The sequence below is a fragment of the Erpetoichthys calabaricus genome, chromosome 10 (genome assembly GCF_900747795.2).
Source record: "Erpetoichthys calabaricus chromosome 10, fErpCal1.3, whole genome shotgun sequence".
In the NCBI taxonomy this organism is placed as follows: Eukaryota; Metazoa; Chordata; class Cladistia; order Polypteriformes; family Polypteridae; genus Erpetoichthys; species Erpetoichthys calabaricus.
The window spans coordinates 53,444,163-53,467,801 of NC_041403.2; the positions used below are offsets into that span (position 1 = coordinate 53,444,163).

A 23,639-nucleotide genomic window follows, 5' to 3' on the forward strand; every position below is an offset into this window, starting at 1 on the left:
CTCAGTTAGCGCTCGCGCAGATAATCAGTTCAGAATTTACAGAGAAATGCCGGCCGTTTCAGGATTTAACGTCTCGAAATGAAATGGGTTAACGTATTTCACAATTAAGTGACGACAGGGGTCTAAAAAATAAATGCAAATTTTAAATTGCTATAAATCGAATACACATATACTGTTTGAAAATTAATCTTCATCAGAAATACCGTTATGTCAATGTATTGCCCTCGAGTGTGGAGAAAGAATGAGTCCTTTTGAATATTTTATAATTAAGAATATAATAAATATTGCATATACAGTAAACGAATACGCAAGAATTAAAAGCATACCGTAATACTAGTTAAATATGATAATTTGATATTATTGATGGATGTATGATAAATTCATCATAACTTGACATTTCACATTTTTCTGGAAAGATGGCGCTATTCAAATTTTAACCTGCTTCTCTATTAGAATCCGCTCTTCAGCCCAGCAAACGTTAACAGATTTTCAGGCATCTCAACGGACACCCTCATTGTCGGGTCCTGTTGGGGTCCTTGAAGTCGAATAGGCGCGTTCGACTGAAAACCATTCCCAAGTAAAAGTTATCTATTAGTACGGTGTGGTCGGATCATATGTGTGTGTAGTTTGATATTGGGATTTTCTTAAAGTGTGACATAATGCTATTGTTAGGGCAAGATCATTGGTTTATTAAAAAGGTGAGTTTGTTATGCATAAGTTATTAGATCTGTAATTTTATTTTAGTTTAAAAATGAGCCCTGCACATGCTACTTAGTTGGCAGCTACAGTGGTACTTCAGTTATTATTTTTTATTTTAGTTATTTTGTCCCGCAAGTGGTTATACAAATTAATTGTTTCCAGAGATTATTTTAGGTGACTTCATGATATTTGTACAAACAATGAGGTTGAGTAAGGCTTCTCTGTTTAAGTTCCTTACTTAAAGTGATTATATATAGAATAACTGCTATTTTTTTTTTCATTTCTGTGCTTATTATCGTCACACTTATTTAAATAAGGTGTCGTTTTAGTTGCTTTTCTCGTTTGAATAAGAGGCGTTGTTTCCTAATGAGCCTCTGGCATGGTTTTTCTGTGTGTCTGTCTGTCTAGTAAAGCACTTAAAAAGAAAAAGTAGATGATACCTGAACATTGTAACAATGTTATCACGTATTGTTTTCACTTTAGTTTTAAATAATTGTGATTCTATAAAAGTCCATATAATTACATCCATTTAAAAGAGGGCTTTGAGTTCTTCCTTTGAATATTATCAACATACGTACAGTACAGTACAGAACTCACTATACTAAAATTGAAAACCATCAGCATTATGCAGCTCACTGTGTAAACAGACAAAGTCAACCCTTTGAAATTCGTGAGCTGTTTTTGTAATGGTCTATAAATAATGGATTTCTGAGAAGTAGACTTTTATGCCTTCTTCATTGAGTCACATATGTCTGATAAGAGGCATCTGAAGATTTGTGTCAGCAACTACATTTTAAGTAAGTGTGTTTTAACTAATTTGAATGGAAATGGTGGAACTCATTGAACCCCTTAATTTTTTAGGTCATATGTTGGAGAGCAGCAGCAAGTGTTGCCTGGTCTGTGCTTCTTTTACCAGCCTTTACAGCTGCTTTTGTCCTTTTAAGTAGGTTCAGTTTTTTTCATCCAATACAGTGGATCTTGGGTAAGTAAGAGCTGATAGTAAATGGGTAGGTTCAGTATGTAATAGGTTGTGTTTATAGTTTCTGTATGTTTTTTTAAGATCAAATGATACATATAAATATGATAATGCCATTAATTTTTTAAATTACTTCAATTGTTGCTTTATTTAGTACGGTAATCATTCTTAATATAAATGTAAGGACGCTTTTTATTTAATTCAGTTATATCTAGGAAATAAATGTCAGAACTGACAACAATGCATTGTGCCATGTAATGGATGTAAACCCATCAAAACTAAGTTCACTGCTTAAGTATGAAATAGCATACAGTCTAGCCACATCTACAATAATTCCATAGAAGCGCAGTAAAATTTTAATGAGTAGGTTGCTGTGGAATTCTCCATTGACATATGATGTTGACAATGATATTTCTATTGATAATATATCATTTACTGTAGCTTTAATCTTGTATGGTTTGTGGGAATTTATTCCTAAATCAAACAAGTTAAAAACAACCCACTGTTTTCTGGCATTCCCAGAACCAAAAATGTTGTGACCATAAACATAAAATTGCTAAATTAATCAGATTAACGTTACGTGAGTTTATAATCTTTTGTCATGAATGTAATGTTTTATCCAAATTTCACATATGCCTACTAGTTGTAGTTGTTCTCTGCCCGTTTGTGTCATTTCAAATGCAGTTGGTTATTGCCACATGTCAAGAGTGCCTTGTGCACCTCAGTACAACACTGAGGTCTCTTTTTTTTTTTTTTACTGCTTAATTGACCACTGTTATTGCAAAATGTATCAAAGTCCTGAAGTTCAGTTTTTTGTTCAGTTCCTGCTTGTTTGACATAATTGGACATATGCTTGAATCAGCAGCAATCATCATAACTAACCATGAACCATAAATTGTGTTTGAAGTTGGATCAACACAGCAGCAATGCTTCCTGCCGCTTCTGTCTTTAAGAGGCACACGTACTCTGCCGCAAGTAATAATTTCCCCTATATTAGAAGGTAGTACAACTTTTTTTTTTTTATTTTTTTTTTAAGTTTTGTGCTGATTTTGTATAGATCATGGTACTGGTTAGTATATTATAATATATAATATAAATCCGTCTTCCTCAATATTAACTGCAGTGTGAGTTATATCCTTCAGACTTTCCAAAGAGTTAATGTGTGACACTTGGCCTCTTAAAGCTGTTGAAAGAATGTTGCTTTGTAGACTGCTAGACTGTTACAAACTTTGGCATTAATGCATTTATATTATGGTTACCTAGTATTTGTCTGATAACAGTATCATTTTAATCCATTATTTGTTTACATGTGAATTTTGTAGTCAAATCTATAAAATGTTTTTTAATTCAAGCTGGTATGGCAATTCTGAATTTGCCACGGTCTAGGATGGTGGACACATGCTTCAGTGCTAATGTTTGTAACATTCTGTTGACAGTCAGTGGTATTCCACTTCAGGTTTGCTATTTGTCTGATATTACGCTTTAAGACTTTAGAAAAAAGCCCATTCATATTATTGATTGTTGGTATAAAGAACTGAATGATTCGGGCGCTGTTCATAGCTGTTTTCACTGTGTGTGAGCCATACATTTCACATTTCACTTTTAAAAAAAATACCCATATATTTTCATGGCTGTGTGCTTGGTTATAACAGTGCGTATACTGTATAGTATTTTGTTTTGCATCTGAAATATTCTGTGTGATGCATTATTCATGACTTTACTCTTGGATGTAAAAAAAAAAAAATCATTTTTGTTTTTATCTTGTGCTAAAAATTATTTAGTTTTTGTAGTTTCTTTATTATATTTGATTATTAAATTTGAGTCCTTCAGGACTGTTACATCTATTTAAGTTATATCCATTTAGTAATCTCTTTATCTGGACCACGAGTCCTATTTACCGTGTCACTCAGTTCTCGTTAGGGAGGTGCCCAGGTTCCCGTCCAGCTTTGCTTTCCACACCAAACAGATGTCCATGCAAGAGCTAAAAACACATTACAATATGAAAATACCCATGAATAATTTCAAATTATGCATTCTGTAATCCATGTATCATATATCCAGTTATATGCTTAAAATTTCCCAAACATGTATATATTTATCTAAAATTTTGTTAACAATTTCTGGAAAATCATCCTAAACAACAAGGTTTCGTGATCTTTAATAGCTTTGCTCATTGATGATCATGCCTTCAGACATGGAATAACCCTTCTCCCTGAGTGCTGTAAGAGGAAATTCTCACTTTCCACTAAGCCAAAGTTCTTCATGTTATGTAACTGCAACAGAAGTGGGTTCTCTCTCTCTCTCTCTCTCTCTCTCTCTCTCTCTCTCTCTCTCTCTCTCTCTCTCTCTCTCTCTCTCTCTCGGTATTCCTGAGCTTTTTATTTGTGTGTTACCTCACATGTCTGGTAATTGCTTTTGTGCACACACACAACGTGCAAGTGCAAAATAATATTTTGTATCATAGAAACCACCGAATATAAATAAAGGGATGTTCTGCTGAAACTATAATGTACTAGTGAGATCACTTCAAGAGTACAATGTGCAGTTTTGGTGAACATGCTATAAAAAAGATATCACTAAAGGCTGTACAGAGAAGGTAGCTAAGTGTATCCCATGACTAAATAACTTTTCCTGCTCTGGCAGGTGAAGGAAATTCAGCCTCTTTAGTCCCTGAATAGGGACTAGGTATGGGCCTTTAAAATTCTTAAAGGCATCAAATAAACAGTTTTCTTTCAATTAAGCATTAAATCACATACTCCGGTAACCATTGGAAATGCAGAAGAAGTATAAAACTGAAGCGAGGAAGAACTTACATAAAAGGTTAAGTGACTCTGGAGCAAACATCTGAGGTGTGTAGTTTAACAGGAATGCTTAACTGCATTCAAAAAGTCTCTGGATAAGATATTGGAAAAGGTGATTATTAATTAACAAGCCTTATGCACTGAATTAATTCTTTACATTAGTGTAGCCTCATATTTTCTTGAAAAGTGCAAAGCTAAGGGGCATGGTGGCATGGATCGTGGACTATCTTACAAACAGACCTCAGTATGTGCGTCTCGGGAATTGCAGATCTGACATTGTGGTCAGCAACACAGGAGCGCCGCAGGGGACTGTACTTTCTCCGGTCCTATTCAGCCTATATACATCGGACTTCCAATATAACTTGGAGTCCTGCCACGTGCAAAAGTTTGCTGATGACACTGCTATCGTGGGCTGCATCAGGAGTGGGCAGGAGGAGGAGTATAGAAACCTCATCAAGGACTTTGTTAAATGGTGCGACTTAAACCACCTACAACTGAACACCAGCAAAACCAAGGAACTGGTGGTGGATTTTAGGAGACCCAGGCCCCTCATGGACCCCGTGATCATCAGAGGTGACTGTGTGCAGAGGGTGCAGACCTATAAATACCTAGGAGTGCAGCTGGACGATAAATTAGACTGGACTGCCAATACTGATTCTCTGTGCAAGAAAGGACAGAGCCACCTGTACTTCCTTAGAAGACTGGCATCCTTCAACATCTGCAGTAAGATGCTGCAGATGTTCTATCAGATGGTTGTGGCGAGTGCCCTCTTCTACGCAGTGGTGTGCTGGGGAGGCAGCATTAAGAAGAAGGATGCCTCACGCCTGGACAAACTGGTGAGGAAGGCAGGCTCTATTGTTGGCATAGAGCTGGACGGTTTAACATCTGTAGCAGAGCGAAAGGCGCTCAGCAGGCTCCTATCAATTATGGAGAATCCACTACATCCATTAAACAGTGTCATCTCCAGACAGAGGAGCTGTTTCAGTGACAGACTGCTGTCACTGTCCTGCTCCACTGACAGACTGAGAAGATCATTCCTCCCCCAAACTATGCGACTCTTCAATTCCACCAGAGGGGGTAAACGTTGAACATTATTCAAGTTATTGTCTGTTTTTTTTTTTTTACCTGCATTTTTTATTACTCTTTAATGTAATATTTTTTGCTGCTGGAATATGTGAATTTCCCCCTGGGATTAATAAAGTATCTATCTATCTATCTGTCTGTCTGTCTGTCTGTCTGGAGTGGTACATTTATACTACTGTCTTGTTATAAATGGAGTTGTTATAATGAAAACTGTCACCTAACATGATTGACCACCAAAGGCTTTTTATCTCTTGTCCTTATTCAGCCCAAAGGTAAAAATGCTCATCTTCCTGCATACAAATAGTAGATTTACCAGGCAGATTCAGAAACATGTATATTTAGATTTTGTTTCAGGGGTTAAGGTGGACTGAAGCTGGGTGTACAACACTTCCTGATGTGGAATAAAGAGATATAGGCTAGCTGCGATATATATTTATGCTGTTAATGTGTACACAGTGCAAGTAATTCAATGAAATTCTTAATTGCATGTCTCCTCACAACAGTGACAGTTATGTTGCTACTGTATTAAGACACATGCACATACACTGCATGCTAGTAATAGTGTTTTTATTTTTGTATCTACCATGCACTATACTGTATCTAGTTTTTTTTTTTTTTTTTGGTTGTTTTTTTCCAGAAAGAAGTGTGGTCTGTCTTCTGTTTCCTGAAATCTATGATCAGCTTCTTTACAAATGGCCTCAAATGTATGATTGGTGAAATATGAGTGTGTAGAGTATTGTGTGCTTCTAGTTTATTATGTGGTTTTTAGGGCCTTAATTCACAAGATAAGCACGCATAGAAAACAAATCCATTGTTACTGTGCTGGTACCTTCATACTGCCTTTTTAGGTGTGTTTGCAAATAATGTGCAAAGCCCCTATTGCGATAACCACGTCTGTCTGTATTTGGCTCATTTATTCTTCAAGAAAATTTGTCGAAATGGTTCAATTTTTGGTGAGATACCTTGAACAGATTGTTCCGTACACAGTTTTAAATCTCCAAAATCTCCCATTGAAAATCACTGGCGAATTTGCAAACTCATCTATCTAAAAATGGAGAAACATCCTTTGCAACTTCCAACTACAAACTAGTTTACTCTTTTAATTTTACCTGGACTTTGGTTACACCAACTTGTATATTTTGTAGATTTTTCATGCTTTCATCTCAGAGAGATAATCAATACAAGTTAATGAAATGCCAGCAGACTATGAATGTGGTGTTGGAAATTGAGGTGGCCCATCTGGGTAGGGGCGTGGAACATCTCTCCAGCATGATGATCATCTTCTGCTGTTGGAAGAGCTTTGTAAACTCTGCATTTCAGTGGTGGCATGCTCTGAGGTGTTCATACTTGGGACTGGCCATGGGCCTCATGTATAAACGGTGCGTACGCACAGAAATGTTGCGTAAGAACGTTTCCACGTTCAAATCGCGATGTATAAAACCTACACTTGGTGTAAAGCCACGCCCCTTTTACACAGTACCTCATACCATGTCGTACGCAAGTTCTCCGCTTGGTTTTGCAGACTGGCGGCACCCAGCGTCAAAGCAGTGCTACTGTTTCTGTGTGGTTACCCTTTCTTAGATCCACATCCACGACGGCGGCTTTATCAAATACACTGAAATTAACCACTTATCGTTAATAAATTTAATGCATCTGATTGTAATTAACCTGTAACAATATAATGGTCCACAGAATGGTCAAACTATTCTAAATACCATAACTGCTTTAGCGTTGTTACTCTCATTGCACCTTCTTCTTCTTCTGTCAGCTGCTCCCGTTAGGGGTTGCCACAACGGATCATCTTTTTCCATATTACTCGCACTGCACCACTCGGAGTATTTACAGGTGCTGGTCATAAAATTAGAATATCATGACAAAGTTGATTTATTTCAGTAATTCCATTCAAAAAGTGAAACTTTTATATTAGATTCATTCATTACACACAGACTGATGTATTTCAAATGTTTATTTCTTTTAATGTTGATGATTATAACTGACAACTAATGAAAGTCCAAAATTCAGTATCTCGGAAAATTAGAATATTGTGAAAAGGTTCAATATTGAAAACACCTGGTGCCACACTCTAATCAGCTAATTAACTCAAAACACCTGCAAAAGCCTTTAAATGGTGTCTCAGTCTAGTTCTGTAGGCTACACAATCATGGGGAAGACTGTTGACTTGACAGTTGTCCAAAAGACGACCATTGACACCTTGCACAAGGAGGGCAAGACACAAAAGGTCATTGCTAAAGAGGCTGGCTGTTCACAGAGCTCTGTGTCCAAGCACATTAATAGAGAGGCGAAGGGAAGGACAAGATGTGGTAGAAAAAGTGTCCAAGCAATAGGGATAACCGCACCCTGGAGAGGATTGTGAAACAAAACCCATTCAAAAATGTAGGGGAGATTCACAAAGAGTGGACTGCAGCTGGAGTCAGTGCTTCAAGAACCACCACGCACAGACGTATGCAAGACATGGGTTTCAGCTGTCGCATTCCTTGTGTCAAGCCACTCTTGAACAAGAGACAGCGTCAGAAGCGTCTCGCCTGGGCTAAAGACAAAAAGGACTGGACTGCTGCTGAGTGGTCCAAAGTTATGTTCTCTGATGAAAGTAAATTTTGCATTTCCTTTGGAAATCAAGGTCCCAGAGTCTGGAGGAAGAGAGGAGAGGCACAGAATCCACGTTGCGTGAGGTCCAGTGTAAAGTTTCAACAGTCAGTGATGGTTTGGGGTGCCATGTCATCTGCTGGTGTTGGTCCATTGTGTTTTCTGAGGTCCAAAGTCAACGCAGCCGTCTACCAGGAAGTTTTAGAGCACTTCATGCTTCCTGCTGCTGACAAACTTTATGGAGATGCAGATTTCATTTTCCAACAGGACCTGGCACCTGCACACAGTGCCAAAGCTACCAGTACCTGGTTTAAGGACCATGGTATCCCTGTTCTTGATTGGTCAGCAAACTCGCCTGACCTTAACCCCATAGAAAATCTATGGGGTATTGTGAAGAGGAAGATGCAATACGCCAGACCCAACAATTCAGAAGAGCTGAAGGCCACTATCAGAGCAACATGGGCTCTCATAACACCTGAGCAGTGCCACAGACTGATCGACTCCATGCCACGCCGCATTGCTACAGTAATCCAGGCCAAAGGAGCCCCAACTAAATATTGAGTGCTGTACATGCTCATACTTTTCATGTTCATACCTTTCAGTTGGCCAACATTTCTAAAAATCCTTTTTTTGCATTGGTCTTAATTGATATTCTAATTTTCCGAGATACTGAATTTGGGACTTTCATTAGTTGTCAGTTATAATCATCAACATTAAAAGAAATAAACATTTGAAATACATCAGTCTGTGTGTAATGAATGACTCTAATATACAAGTTTCACTTTTTGAATGGAATTACTGAAATAAATCAACTTTGTCATGATATTCTAATTTTATGACTAGCACCTGTATATCACTGTATCTGAGTGTGAATCACAGATCTACAGCGATGGGAAAGAGAATTATCGGTATACAGCATCAAGTACTCGCCGCCTCAGCCATTCGCTATTTGAACTGCTCTCATCCCACCAACACTTCACATCCTTACCTGTTCGGACCTTGCGGTTCACAAACAGTTTCATCCCAAGAACTATACACACACTCAATCAGTCCATCAAGTGCTCCTTGTAGAGCTGTTTGTACTTGCAAGTTACCGTGAGGTAATTGTACTTATGATACAGTTATAATATTGCACAACCTGAGCCACTGTATAAAGCGCATATTTACATATGATGACAATATCATTTTTAAGATGAAATGCAGCAAAATATGTTGCTTATATTATACAGATAAAACTTTAACTACACGGTGCCACAGCGCTAGTGAGCTTGAGCTTCGTTCACGGTTTGTTCCTGCCTCGCGCTGTTTTCATACTGTGGCTGGCGCGACACTGGAAGGATAGATGGATAGAATAATTAAACATTCCGAAGATATTTCGATGTTCCTTAAAAGTTTTGAAGAATCGGCATTCTAAGCTTACAGGTGGCTTGACGTCTATTACCCAATCGCCACACAATCAGCTCTGTATTTGGAGAAAGAACAGGAAGGACAGGAATTGGGGGTTAGTACGTTTGAAAAAGACAGTACTTCTGTAATAAAGCATTTCATTGAAGGTCGCGCATGGCGCAGCAAGCATCTTGCTGTAAGACATGAACAATCACTGCGCCACCGTGTTCCCATGTTTAATAACATGCTTTAACTTATATCATCATGAAAATTATATCACGTATACTTCTCAGTATTTTAATTATTCAGAGAGCTGTAATATTATGAACGTAATGGATTCTGTGTCCTGTCGGAGGAGAGCACGTAGTGATTCAGGCACATAGAAGATCAAATACAAAACAAAGCATTTAACGTGCTACTTTAGTTACGATGGGATTTTAGAAACTAGTAAATTAAACGATTTTTAAGATGAAGTTTATGATCTACTTTAATGACAAAATAAACTACGTGATTAAAGTGGAAATTTCGAGATTAAAGTTAACATTTCGTGCTTTTTTTCACACTGTGTGCCTATTTTTTTTTCACTGTACCCTAATAAGCTTTCATATGACACTCAGACGGTGGGCTACGACTCGCCTTTTCACGCCGAATTTGATATGTGACAACTTTTTTTATTTCGGGCACTGTTCGACTTTGTGAACTTGAGCTTTCGAGTTTCTCCGACACGCTATGTCACTCGATCAGCTTCCTTTTGTTGCTTATATAACTGTTTAAACCAACAAATAGTACGTTTTTGTTTGCCTCCATTTGGTATTCGCTGAAATTCTTATATTTTCCCCCGTGCTTTTCCCATTGTCTTTTCACAGAACGCTGGGCTTAAGGGCTATTTATATTGATTTGCATATTCAAAGAGGCTTAATTCTGGGAGGAGTTGGGGCGGGACAGCAAGTGCGTGCACATGTGTTTATTTCCACGCTGAGCGGGATTTATGTAGCGGAAGAACGCGGAAGTTGGCAAATGCACAGATTCCTGCATCTGGATTTTTCTGTGCGTAAGCACATTTCGGCTTTTGTGCTTACGTCATGTTATACGCATGGCGTTATGCATGAGGCCCCAGGTCTCTTTAGGTGGGTACATCTATTATTGGTTTGTTTGATTTGATGGCTGTCATGCTACGGAAGTATCTGTTGCGGGTGTGATGTCATTGATGGTACTGACAGGGCTGGCTATGAGGATTGTGTCGGTCCCCATGGGTCTGGCGACTGTGTTGGAAGTCCAGATTATAGTTGCTATGAATTGTTTAGAGTGCCTTATGATGTACAGTGTATTTCATATTGCCATTAAGAGTAAGAGCAAGAACAAATTAGTTTGTTCCTGATCTTAATCTCTGAACAGGTGACGTATAGCGTTTCTTTAAGGTAAACTCTAGTAACTTTAAATGATTATTCTTGAGCTTTATTTATTGACATTGCAAATATAAGAAGTACTGGAAACTAAAGTTGTTTGAATTGGAAAGGGAGTTCTTTGAAAATCATTGGTATACGTGGAATGAAAATGTACCCTCCTTTCCCATTCCGGTTAGAACAGTAGCCTCGATTACGTGTGGATGACGTGACAATATTACCATATTTCTCACAACCTTGGTATATAATTTCTTTTCCGAATTACATTAGAATTTACTATTTTAGAATTTTCTTTAGTTTTTCAAATCATGTTCGCATTTAAATTTTCTTTATTGAAAATCATCAAAACTGTAATTAATCTTCCTCTGACTTGGTGATTGCATTGTGACGAACCCCGGGACAGACAGACTTTCTTCCTTATTTATTAGAAATATTTTAGGTTGCTACCTCCAATAAACAATGTTATTTGCACTTAATATAATTTCAGTTCAAATTTATTTTATTTAATAGATTTATGTTAAATTGCACTTTTACTTTTATAAAATGTGTGATATATAGCAAATGCTTTATTCACTGAATATTTACTTGAGACTTTGACATGCAACAATTTTACCTGCTTTTTATGTCTAAAAGTATTTATAAACATGGTATAGACTGATATTTAAGTTCTTTTTAAATATTTAATTTTAATCTTTTTTTTTTTTTTTTTTTTAAACACTTTTTTCAGGCTCATTCAGCTTTATTTATGGTTCCTATGTTATATTTTCCATTGTCTTCCTTTGTTTGGTTGTGCTGAGTATTGGGTTCTTCAGTTTACAGTTTTATACAGGTATGTTCACAGTTGCATTTATTTGATAAATTTAATAAAGTAAAAATAAAATTGTATATAAAGTAATTTTGCCAATTTTCTTCTAGTGGTGCCTTCAATACCTTGTACTCGGATTGCATTATTAGGAAAAGTTCTCCATCCTCGCCAATTGTTTCACTCCTTTTCCCACTGTGTAATGGGAATATTTGTATTCTGGTGTGCAGCAGTAATGATTGGGGGAAGATACCAGGCACTTATAATCCCCTGCAGTGCTGAAAATAGGTAAGTGCACAAGTCAGTTTATTTTGTTTTAATAAAATAAGATGGGTTATATCTGAAGTTGCTATATATGTCTTAATAGTTTTTCTATATTAATGAACTGAAGATTGTTTTACTCTCTAAAATCTACCTTAATGAAAGGATACATTTCTTTGTGTCTGTCTGGTTGCAATGGCTCTGTCATTCCAACAGACTACACATCGCAAACCTTTATAGTAAATCAGGTTAGTTCTACAAATGTTTGATGTGCCATCTGTTGGAATGACAAATGCAACACATTTAATTACTACGTACATTAGTCAAAACAGGTAGAAATTTTGAATGGTGCTAGTCAACCCTATCCTCTGCTTTTGGCCACAAATTCTCATCCATATCACATCCTATTTTCTCTTGCAGTATACCAGGGATTAAATATTTTTGCATGTCTGATTCATCCCTGGCAATCTTCTGTAGATATCTGCAGACTTCCAGCTTTAATTGCATCTAGGAGAGACTCAGTTTGTTCAGCTTAAAACTTTCACATCCCAACTCACCGCTGTTACTTCAGGTGTGCCCCAGGGCTCTGTCCTGGGGCCCCTCCTTTTCATTATTTACCTCCTTCCCCTTGAAAATATCTTTTGTAAATATAACATTAGCTTCCACTGTTATGCTGATGACACCCAGCTCTATCTCACAAGCAAACCTACTGTTTCCTTTCCACCCTCCTCGCTCATTGATTGCATAGCAAAAATCAAATCCTGGTTTTCTTCAAATTTTCTTACATTAAATAGTGACAAAACTGAGGTTCTCCTCATTGGTACAAAATCAACATTATCCGAAACTGATAATTTTTCATTGGTTATTGATAATTCCTTTATCCTTTCAGTCCCGCATCAATAACATTTCCCGGTCTGCATACTGTATTTTCACTTGCGTAACATTTAATTTTATTTGCCCCTCCTTCACTTCCCACACCACTGCTATCCTTGTTCATAGCCTTGTCACTTCTCGTCTGGATTATTGCAATTCCCTTTTCTTTGGTCTTTCTTGCAAATCTCTTTATAAGCTTCAACTGGTCCAGAATACAATTCAGCTCCCCACTTCATTACTAGAACCCCCTCTATTTACCATATCACTCCCATTTTGCAGCAACTTCATTGGCTTCCAGTTAAATTCCGCATTCAATTCAAAATTCTTCTGTTAACTTTTAAGGCTATCCACAGCCTTGCCCCTCCATATCTGTCTAACCTCCTCCATGTTGCCATTCCCTCCCGTACACTTAGATCCTCTTGCTCCACCCACTTGACTTTTCCCTTCATCCATATTACCACTATGGGGAGGAGAGCATTCAGTTGCTCTGCTCCCCAGCTCTGGAACTCGCTACCATCTGATCTTATAAATATTGAATCATTTTCACTTTTCAAATCTAAACTTAACACTCATTTGTTTAAGACTGCTTTTTCTCTTTGATTACAATTGCTCTGTCTGTTTAATTTTTGTATTTTAGTTTTGTTTGTAGTCTGTGTATTATCTATTTTATGGTGTCCTTGAGTGTTTAGAAAGGCATCTACAAATAAATAAAATGTATTATTGTTATTATCTAATCATAAGGATAATTATCATAAATCTTGTACCCCCATGAGGAGGTGATTTCCTTATGGGGTTGAGAAATGGAGAATATGGTGCATGGAAAATAGACACACAGTGGTGGCAAGGCAGTGACAGAATACCATATTGTCCCATGCAATTACAGTTGTTTGCTTATTTTACCTTATTACGTGTCTTTCCACTCCTGGCACAAGCCTTCCACAGAGGTCATCAAGGAATGAAATAGGCTACTCTGTTGTAAGTCAACCAAAACATTTATTTAAAAAAAAATTGCAGATATCACTTAAGTTATCTAGAAACGAATAGAAGAGGAAAATAATTATGTATCTTTTTGTAAGCCTAGAGTGAACAAATGTGTACTTGGTTTTTACAATCTAAAAACCACATTTTAGTGACTAAATATTTCTCAGTCACTATAATTTACTGGTAAAACTCTAGACCTGCTCTTCATTATTGCATGAAGCAGCCAACTGTTTTACTTTGAACCTTAAATAGATTTTAATTCTTCTTTGGGCACGTCTTTTTATGTGTAAGAAATTTTAACTCCAGCAAGTTGTAGACCCACACAACCAACAATTAACAATTGGACATCAATGGATGCCATTTCTACATCAGTTGAATTGGAATCTGCAAACTATTAACCCACCATATGCCTGTTTGGGCTACGTTTTTAACTACATAATATGTAAAGTGCTGTTAACAAGTATGTGTTTAATATAGTCTACTAAGTTATGTCATTGCATTCTGTTATCACTATTATTTTTTAGTAAGGTTCACTTGCACAATATTAATAAACAAACATGATAACTGACTTTATTAAAGTACATATATAAATGTTTAATGCTCCAATTTTCAAATCGGTTAACTAAGTCCCCAAATGCACCTGAATGTTATGCCATATATATATTTTCTAACTTAATATTTGCCATCAGTCATCTCTTCACCCTCTTTCTTCTGTTGTGGCACTTTTTGCATGTGCACATTGCTACTATTTAATGAACTGAAGATAAGGAAAATCTCCCAAAAAATCTTTTTTAATGGGTTTACTAAATATTTGCATGCAAGTTACACGTTTTCATTTGTGAAACATAGTAGTTTTTGGTTTGTATTTCCAAGAATTGAGTGTTTTTTCTTGATCTTAAAGTTAACCATGAGACCATCACAGAAGTATCAAACTTGTATATGTGAGTGGATTGCAGAAATAATTTCTTTTTTTCTGGAATTGATCTCTTATTTCAATACTACAATTTTTCATATGAATAAGTAGATATAATCAGTACTTTTTCCATATTTCAAAATCTAAATAACTTGAAGTATCAAATATTTCATACTCTTGAAGAGTGTAAGCTAGAAAGAGGCACTGTAGTCTGTGTCAAAGGCGTGTATAGTATCACTTCTAGTTGTAATTTTCGTATTTGGAATCTGTGTTCTTTTAATGGAGAGCTGCATATTTTTTGAAGACCACCCATCACTTTAATTTTACTTTTTTTGCCTTATGTTACCTTCACAGCATGTATTTTACTAATTATTTACATTCTTGTGAAACAGATTAAGTATTTTTCTGGTTTTACAAAACACTAATTTAGAATACTATATAATGCTTTGTTATATTGGTTGTTTTGTGGGATATTAGATTTTTTCTGGGATTTCCTCTCAGACAGTGGTTATGTTCGGACTTGAGTGATGATACCTCTGTTATAGGGTCTGATGTTTTGCCTGATAATTTTGGTAATGCCGCAAGGTTTAGTTTTAACACTGTTAAACTTTAAATTGGTCACTTTAGTGATAAAGTTGACAGAAAAGCATATTTAATTTTTAATGGAATGTTAATACAGATAATTATTGTGACTGTTTTAAAATAATACTGTTTTTGCATCTCTTTTTTTCCATCCTTAGCTTTGAAAGTATTCACATGTGCCTTAATGAATATCACCTGTTTTTTCTGCTGGCTGGAGGCTTTCTAGGATTTATCTACAGCCTTCTCTATGTTGTTAACAACATGAATTATGTATCTTTTCCATGTATACAGGTATTTTTATGTACTTATAGAAAACCTCTTTAATAATCATTTGTATTTGCAAAACAATGTCTTTGGGCCAGTTTTGTAACAGCATTTTAAGAGTTGCAAATGTCTCTTTTGTTATGGAAAGTGGGTATCGATACTTCATACCAGAGTTATGAAGTGGAGTATTACCTGGATATTTTCTGTTTTTTAAAAAAAGAAAAATGAATACTGTTTATTTCGGTTAAAATTTTCACAGTAATGCAAAGCAATTTTGGTAGTTGTCAAATGGATTATTACATTTGTGATACAATTGCACAGATTAATTTACCAAGCCACAGTACAAAGCACAAAAACATGAGAAAAAAACAGACAAACTGACAGTTAATATAACATGAATAATTGATGAATATAAAAGAGCAACTACTGTATACTCTTTGGTAGCCTTTAAAGCTTGTATCTGCCATGAATACTGACATTATGAATTAATTGCACCATGCGAAGAGTTTAACTTTTCTGCAGTTAAATTTTGGAGTCCTATGTCTAGTCAAGAGTCAGGTCAGATTTTAGACTTGTTTTCAAATGGAAAGGATTTGTTATTGTGCATTTCTGTTTTTTTAAATGTTTAAAGAATGACACCGTTCAAGGTGGTGGTTAAGTGGTGCACTCTGCAGTATTTTCCTTGATAAATAGGCAGTCATCAGACTGTCTATAGCAGTCTAATGCTTGCCTGTTAAACAGCATGAACAGCAGGAGGTGCAGTTTAAAAATACAGGCAGCAGTCTGCAAAGGTTTGCTCTGCATCCTGTATAAAAGAAAAACACACAAATCAAATACTGTAAATAAAATCTTGAAACAGCTGAAAATATTGTGAATGTTGTGCTTGGGTTATCTATTGCCGAGTACTGGATGCATTTGAAATATATTTTTTTAGGAATAATTACTGTACAGTACATTTATAAGACATGAAAATCTTTTAAGTATTTTAATGTAGGTGAATGTGAAAAGTAATTTATTATTTGTTTTTTTCTTATGTTCTAAATAATAATAATAATAATGAAAGATATTTGGCAATTACAATGTCAGTCATAGATTATGTTAATATTATATTTTATTAATTCATTTTATTCATGGTTCTTATGAGTCCCAGTAACCCCATTTATAAAGATGAATGTTAACATGAGCTTGTATGAAAACATAAAGAAATAGTTTCCTTATTATTAAACGACCCTGTATGTCATTAGATTTAAATATACCACAAATCATTAACATGTACACTACTGGTCAAAGGTTTTAGAACACTTCAGTTTTTCTTGTTTTTCTTCAAATTTAATCAGTTGAAATACAGTGAATGACTTAAAATGGTGGAAAGGTAAGCAGTAAAGTGCCAGAGGTTTAAATATAAAGTTTAGGTTAGCAAAAACTGAAAAAAGGAAATTTCAGAATATTACAAATGGACCTTCTTCAGGGAAGAACTAACCTATTAAAATAGTAGCAGCAATTTAAAGTAAATTAAGCCTTGTAAGTTGAAGCAAATGATTTGCACAAGTGTCCCAACTTCTGTGGATTACATAAAACCCCTCTATCTGTCTTAAAGCTGAGTTGGAGCAGACTGTGTTATTGCACCCTCTACACTGTAGAAAGTTGTAAATTGCAGTGATAATGGCAAGAAAGTGGCAATTAACAAATTAATTGAGACAGTGCATTACAGTATTACCCTTAGAAGTGTAGGTTTTTCATTTAGAGAAATTGCCAAAAAATAAATGTTAATGAGTACGTTGTCCTACATAATCTAAGGACAATTGAAAACTGCAAGAAACATTGAAAGGCAGATATCTGGCAGACCCAAAGTCACAACCCAGACCTCAGTTTCTGAGTCTCAACAGCTTGCATGATAGGCACCTCACAACACAACAGCTTCAAGCTTTTTTCGACCATTGTTAACCTGTGCAAGTCTCAGTTTCTATTGTGAACAGGAGATGATGTACTGCTTTCTACCAGTCTACGGTAGTCCAGAGCCCATATTTCAAGGCACTATTTTGTCCTTTAAGGAATGGCTTCCACTCACCCTATCAAACTCACTCTTAGAAAACCTTTGATAATGCAATTAGAAAACACCCAGAGTCAAATAGGTACTTCATATTGAGTATAACGTTTGTGTATTTGTCCTTTATAAATGTATTTTGGGAATAGCTACAGATTATAGGGCAACTTTGACACCATTACTGCTTCCATCTACTCCAGGGGAAAATGACCAGTGCACATCTGCAGTTTCAGATCGTCATGTGACATCTGTCAAATGATCACATTAATTAAATCCTCTAAATGTTCTTGTTAAAGGATTTGTAAAGTGTTTTCTCCCATAAACTGAACAACATTTCAGTTGTTTCATATTATGAAAATAATATTTTAATTTCATCTTTTTTTTTTTTTAAATCAATAGCAATACAAGTATCTCCGTGTCAAGGGAGCCTTTCCTTTGGTCATTAAGCATAGCGCAATTCAAGCATTGTATTCTGTTCGCAATTTCATCATTGTGTACTATTTCTTAGGTAAGAATATCTGTTCTTATTTTGATTTTATTCTTGAAACAATCTTTAAATTGATGTTGAAGTAATTTCATAAATAGAAGTAATATACTGTAAATGTATTTTATTTCTGCGGTGGGTTGGCACCCTGCCCGGGATTGGTTCCTGCCTTGTGCCCAGTTTTGGCTGGGATTGGCTCCAGCAGACCCCCGTGACCCTGTGTTCGGATTCAACGGGTTGGAAAATGGATGGATGGATGTATTTTATTTGAATTAACTTTGAGTATTTTTTCACTTGAGCAGCTTAAGGTCACTTAATTATTATAATCAAGTAAATGAATGACTAATAATTTATGGCCAAATGTACATATCCACCCACTATTCAGTGTTCTCCCTAGCATCTTTTAGTCAGGTGCTCCGCCCGGCTAATTTAGTTGAGCGCCCGGCTGTCATCTCGCATGACATTTTGAGATGACAGCCGTAAATCTACAGGCACAGGCAGATCTAATGATCTGCAGAGATGGCAAGGGACGAGCGGGCAAATATTTTAGAAGCAGGATCGTAAGTGATGAGGGGAGAGGCGCGGGACTGGATGTTGCTGATCACTCGATGCTAAAGCTAATAGCGGGGACGAAGTGGAGCGGAGTTCACAAGCAAAGAGTTTGGGGAGGTGGGCTTTTGAGAGGGGGGTGTACGTGGTAATAGCAGGGGCGGAGCAGCTTAATACAGTAGCAAGGTGTATGAAGAGGTGGGCGGGCGAGAAGAGGACTGTTAAAATAAAAAAAGACTAGTGGAACCAGCCTGTCAGATATCAGAAAAAGGGCGTCAAGAAGTGACGTCTCTGTTAGTGTCAGTGCAGTCTGTGTAGTGCTGCTAAGTGTACAGCTGCTCTCTTCTTGTTCAGTACATAGCAAACATATATATACTGTATATACATACATACATACAGTTGTTTAAGCATTAGGTGTGTTCTGTGTGCAAAAATCCTTGTACCACTCACTGTGGTTCCTGTTAAAGTGACCCCATCTGCCATTCTTATATTAGCTTGTATTTGGACCTGTGTCCATATTGCAAAAAGTGTGCAGAAACCCTTGCAGCACACACTGTGTCCTGAGCAAAAGCTTTGATAGATAGATAGATAAATAGATACTTTATTAATCCCAAGGGGAAATTCACATACTCTAGCAGCACCTTACTGATACAAAAAACAATGTTAAGTTAAAGATTGATAGTAATGCAGGTAAAAACAGACAATAACTTTATATATTAATGTTAACGTTTACCCCCCCGGGTGGAATTGAAGAGTCGCATAGTTTGGGGGAGGAACGATCTTCTCAGTCTGTCAGTGGAGCAGGACAGTGACAGCAGTCTGTCGCTGAAGCTGCTCTTCTGTCTAGAGATGACACTGTTTAGTGGATGCAGTGGATTTTCCATAATTGATAGGAGCCTGCTGAGCGCCCGTCGCTCTGCCACAGATGTCAAACTGTCTAGCTCCATACCAACAATAGAGCCTGCCTTCCTCACCAGTTTGTCCAGGCGTGAGGCGTCTTTCTTCTTAATGCTGCCTCCCCAGCACACCACCGCGTAGAAGAGGGCGCTCGCCACAACCGTCTGATAGAACATCTACAGCATGTTATTGCAGATGTTGAAGGACGCCAGCCTTCTAAGGAAGTATAACCGGCTCTGTCCTTTCTTACACAGAGCATCAGTATTGGCAGTCCAGCCTAATTTATCATCCAGCTGCACTCCCAGGTATTTATAGGTCTGCACCATCTGTACACAGTCACCTCTGATGATCACGGGGTCCATGAGGGGTCTGGGCCTCCTAAAATCCACCACCAGCTCCTTGGTTTTGCTGGTGTTCAGGTGTAGGTGGTTTGAGTCGCACCATTTAACAAAGTCCTTGATTAGGTCCCTATACTCCTCCTCCTGCCCACTCCTGATGCAGCCCACGATAGTAGTGTCATCAGCGAACTTTTGCATGTGGCAGGACTCCGAGTTGTGTTGGAAGTCCGATGTATATAGGCTGAATAGGATTGGAGAAAGTACAGTCCCTTGTGGCGCTCCTGTGTTGCTGACCACAATGTCAGACGTGCAGTTCCCAAGATGCACATACTGAGGTATGTCTTTAAGATAGTCCACGATCCATGCCACCAGGTATGAATCTACTCCCATCTCTGTCGGCTTGTCCCTAAGGAGCAGAGGTTGGATTGTGTTGAAGACGCTAGAGAAGTCTAGAAACATAATTCTTACAGCACCACTGCCTCTGTTCAAGTGAGAGAGGGATCGATTTAGCATATAGATGATGGCATCCTCCGCTCCCACCTTCTCCTGATATGCAAACTGCAGAGGGTCGAGGGCGTGTTGAACCTGTGGTCTCAGGTGGTGAAGCAGCAGCCTCTCCATGGTCTTCATCACATGTGATGTCAGAGCAACAGGCCGGAAGTCATTCAGCTCACTAGGACGTGATACCTTTGGGACTAGGGTGATGCAGGATGTTTTCCAAAGCCTCGGGACTCTCCCCTGTTCCAGGCTCAGGTTGAAGATGCGCTGTAGAGGACCCCCCAGCTCTGATGCACAGACCTTCAGCAGTCGTGGCAATACTCCATCTGGACCCATCTGCCATTACGTTTTTGTTTATATTTTGCCCTGCCGTAGTGCAAGTGTGCATTGAATATCCAACAGGCTCTCACTTTCCCACTCAAAAGTCTTATTCATAGGTACTTTAAATTTTTTCCAAAGGTTTTACCAGCATCACCAAAAAAAGTCTTCAGAAAACAACACTGCTCAGTTATTTCAGAAAAGAGACACCACAAACTAATGAAGGTGCTGATGGCAAAGCTGAGACTATAACCAACACACTAAGTGATTTTATGGACACTCTAGGCTTGAAAACTGCTAATCTGGTTGGACTAGGGTCAGATGGAGCGGCTATTATGATTGGGAAACAGAAAGGTGAGGCAAAACTGCTTAAAGATAAAACATATGGACTCTTGGTCAACTGCCTCTGTGTAAACCACTGATTGGCCCTTGCAAGTGCCCAAGCAGGAGCTGCTGTACCTTATTTAACAAAACTGAATGACATCTTAAGGCAGCTGTTCTGTTTCTTCCAAAATTCTTCAGTTAGGATGGCAGGTTTAACGGAAATTCAAAATATTCTGAACATTCCCCAGATTAAGCTGAAAATGGCCAGTGACACTAGATGGCTATCTCATGACTTTGCCGTACAGTCACTATGACCGTGTATGATGAGTGTCATAGCTGCACTGGAAAGAGAGGTCACTGAACAAAATGACATCACAGCTGAAGGATTAAGCAGATGTATTAAAACGTACAATTTTGTTTCCTCTCTGATGATGCTTTCAGACGTATTACCTTTGTTGTCCAATTTATCTAAGGCTTGGCAAAGGCAAGATGTCAATCTTAGCGAAATTGAGCTAGTTTTGCTCGCCACAAAATTGTCCATTATGGAGTTGAAAGACACTCCTGGGAGATATTTTCAAAGCCTTCATCATTGTCTGGCACAAGAATGGCCAGATCTCTGCATTGTTTATACACAGAGTGATGTAATGTCATTCAAAACTACAATATATGATAAATACCTAGAGACAGTTGTCAAGCACCTAGATGCAAGATTCCCTGACATGCCAATTATTTCAAGCTTTTCAAAAGTTTTCAGTGCAGAAACTCACGATTCAAGTGAGTCTGCTAAAATTCTTTTCGATCATTACTCCAAAAACGGTAGCCCTCCAATTTTAAAATATGAAAGTACCAGGCAAGAATGGACAGTTGCGTCAGAAATAATCATAAGTCAATCATACAAAGACTTCAGTCCAAAACAGATTTTACTAAAAATGGCAACGACATCAGAGCTGAAAGAGTCATTTCCAAATTTAGCCAAACTAGCTAATATTGGGCTAGTCATCCCAGTGAGCACAGCTGAATGTGAAAGGGGGTTTTCTGGCCTTAAAAGGATCAAGACATGTTTGAGAAATTGTATGAATCAAAGCCTCATGCTGATCTCCTTGGCGGGCCCAGATCCTCCTGATTATGGGAAAGCTGCAGACAACTGGGCCTCTCGGAAGAAAAGAAGAATAAATATTTAACTGAAGACACCTTCTGCATATGCAAGTTGGCTTTGAGGAATATTTTAAAATTTTTCTTCATTAGGTTTCCCATACTTTTTTTCATTGTTTTCACTTGTGCCTCTTGGTTTATGCCATAACAATTGTTGTTTAAAATTTTTGTTAGGGTTGCAGGATCCTGAATTGGATACTTCTTAAATTTAATAAAAATATTCTGGCACAAGTGTCAAACCTTAAAAAAGGAAGTCACATTGAGCATTGGAAAATAATTAATAATTAACTAATAAAAATAGTGCACATTTAATTTTACCCATCACCAAATGTCCCCGTCCCGCACCACCCGGCTACTTTTTCATGCCACTCGGCTGGTTCACTGCTATTGAACCTGCCTCAGTATTGTTGCGGTGGGTTAGGTGGGGGGCGTTGGGTTTATAGGTGACTGGAGTCTGAACAGTCATCGGTCTATTACAGGGTACATCTACCAATTCATTACTATTACTTATGTCATGGCTTCACCATCTCTCCAGTTAATGTGCTTAACATAATTTTTGATTAAGATTTCCATAACCATTATACATTCTACATTTGGTGGACACTGTGAAACATCTTCATAGTGTTTCAGTTTTTGATTTTTGTTTACTTTCTGACACCTAATTAGTTATCTTCGATCCTAACCATATTTGAAAATAAAACCCATTTTGCATTGCCTTTATACATTAAAGTTCATACGACCTAATTATTTGATATTCTCTTTGGAAAAATATACTGTTTGTATAAGGTATTATGAAAAAAATAACACATTGTTTTTGGTGTAAAGCATATATTTTAAGTGTTTAAGTAATACGTCTTGCATAAATGCATGCTTTTGTAAAGTAAATATTAATTAATGGACAAGGTTGCAAAATGCATTTTAATTTATTATTGGCTTAGAATTTATATTTTAATATACCGTTTCCATTGATGTATTGTAATCCAAATAAACATTGTTGAGATACCTTAAAATGAATTTCAGATATCTTAAAATGCAGTTCACCTTTTAGATGTCGTGAAAGCTTTAAAAAGCCAGTATGCTATTTGAATATATCTGAATATAATTTTCAGATATCTGAAATGTAATTGACAACATTTTAAAATCATTTCCAGATATCTCAATAACTTCCTGTCCATTTTTAGATACCTCCAGTGCATTTTTGGATATTAGAAAGTAACTTGGTGTGAACTTCAAGGTGTTACACCCCAAATATCATGAAATAGACAGGAAGTTTGATTGAAAGGATTGTAAATTTTAACAATTAGGAAGTAATTTTGATAATTCTTTTAAATACATTTAAGATTCCCAGAAATAACATTTTAGCTATCCTGAAATACATTGTAATGTATCTCAGTTAGACTAGATATC

General features: G+C 37.1%; 1 protein-coding gene across 1 annotated transcript in view; it reads left to right on the forward strand.

The window, feature by feature from the left end:
- Positions 1-482: 482 nt before the first annotated feature.
- The window catches only part of ndc1 (NDC1 transmembrane nucleoporin), a 63,137-nt gene continuing 39,980 nt past the window's right edge, over positions 483-23,639 (forward strand). Inside the window, exons 1-6 of the mRNA XM_028811241.2 lie at positions 483-698; positions 1,561-1,681; positions 11,680-11,781; positions 11,868-12,042; positions 15,523-15,655; positions 18,072-18,180. Of these exons, the coding sequence (XP_028667074.1) occupies positions 660-698; positions 1,561-1,681; positions 11,680-11,781; positions 11,868-12,042; positions 15,523-15,655; positions 18,072-18,180 (679 nt within the window). The 5' untranslated portion in view covers positions 483-659. The remainder of the gene's footprint in view (positions 699-1,560; positions 1,682-11,679; positions 11,782-11,867; positions 12,043-15,522; positions 15,656-18,071; positions 18,181-23,639) is intronic.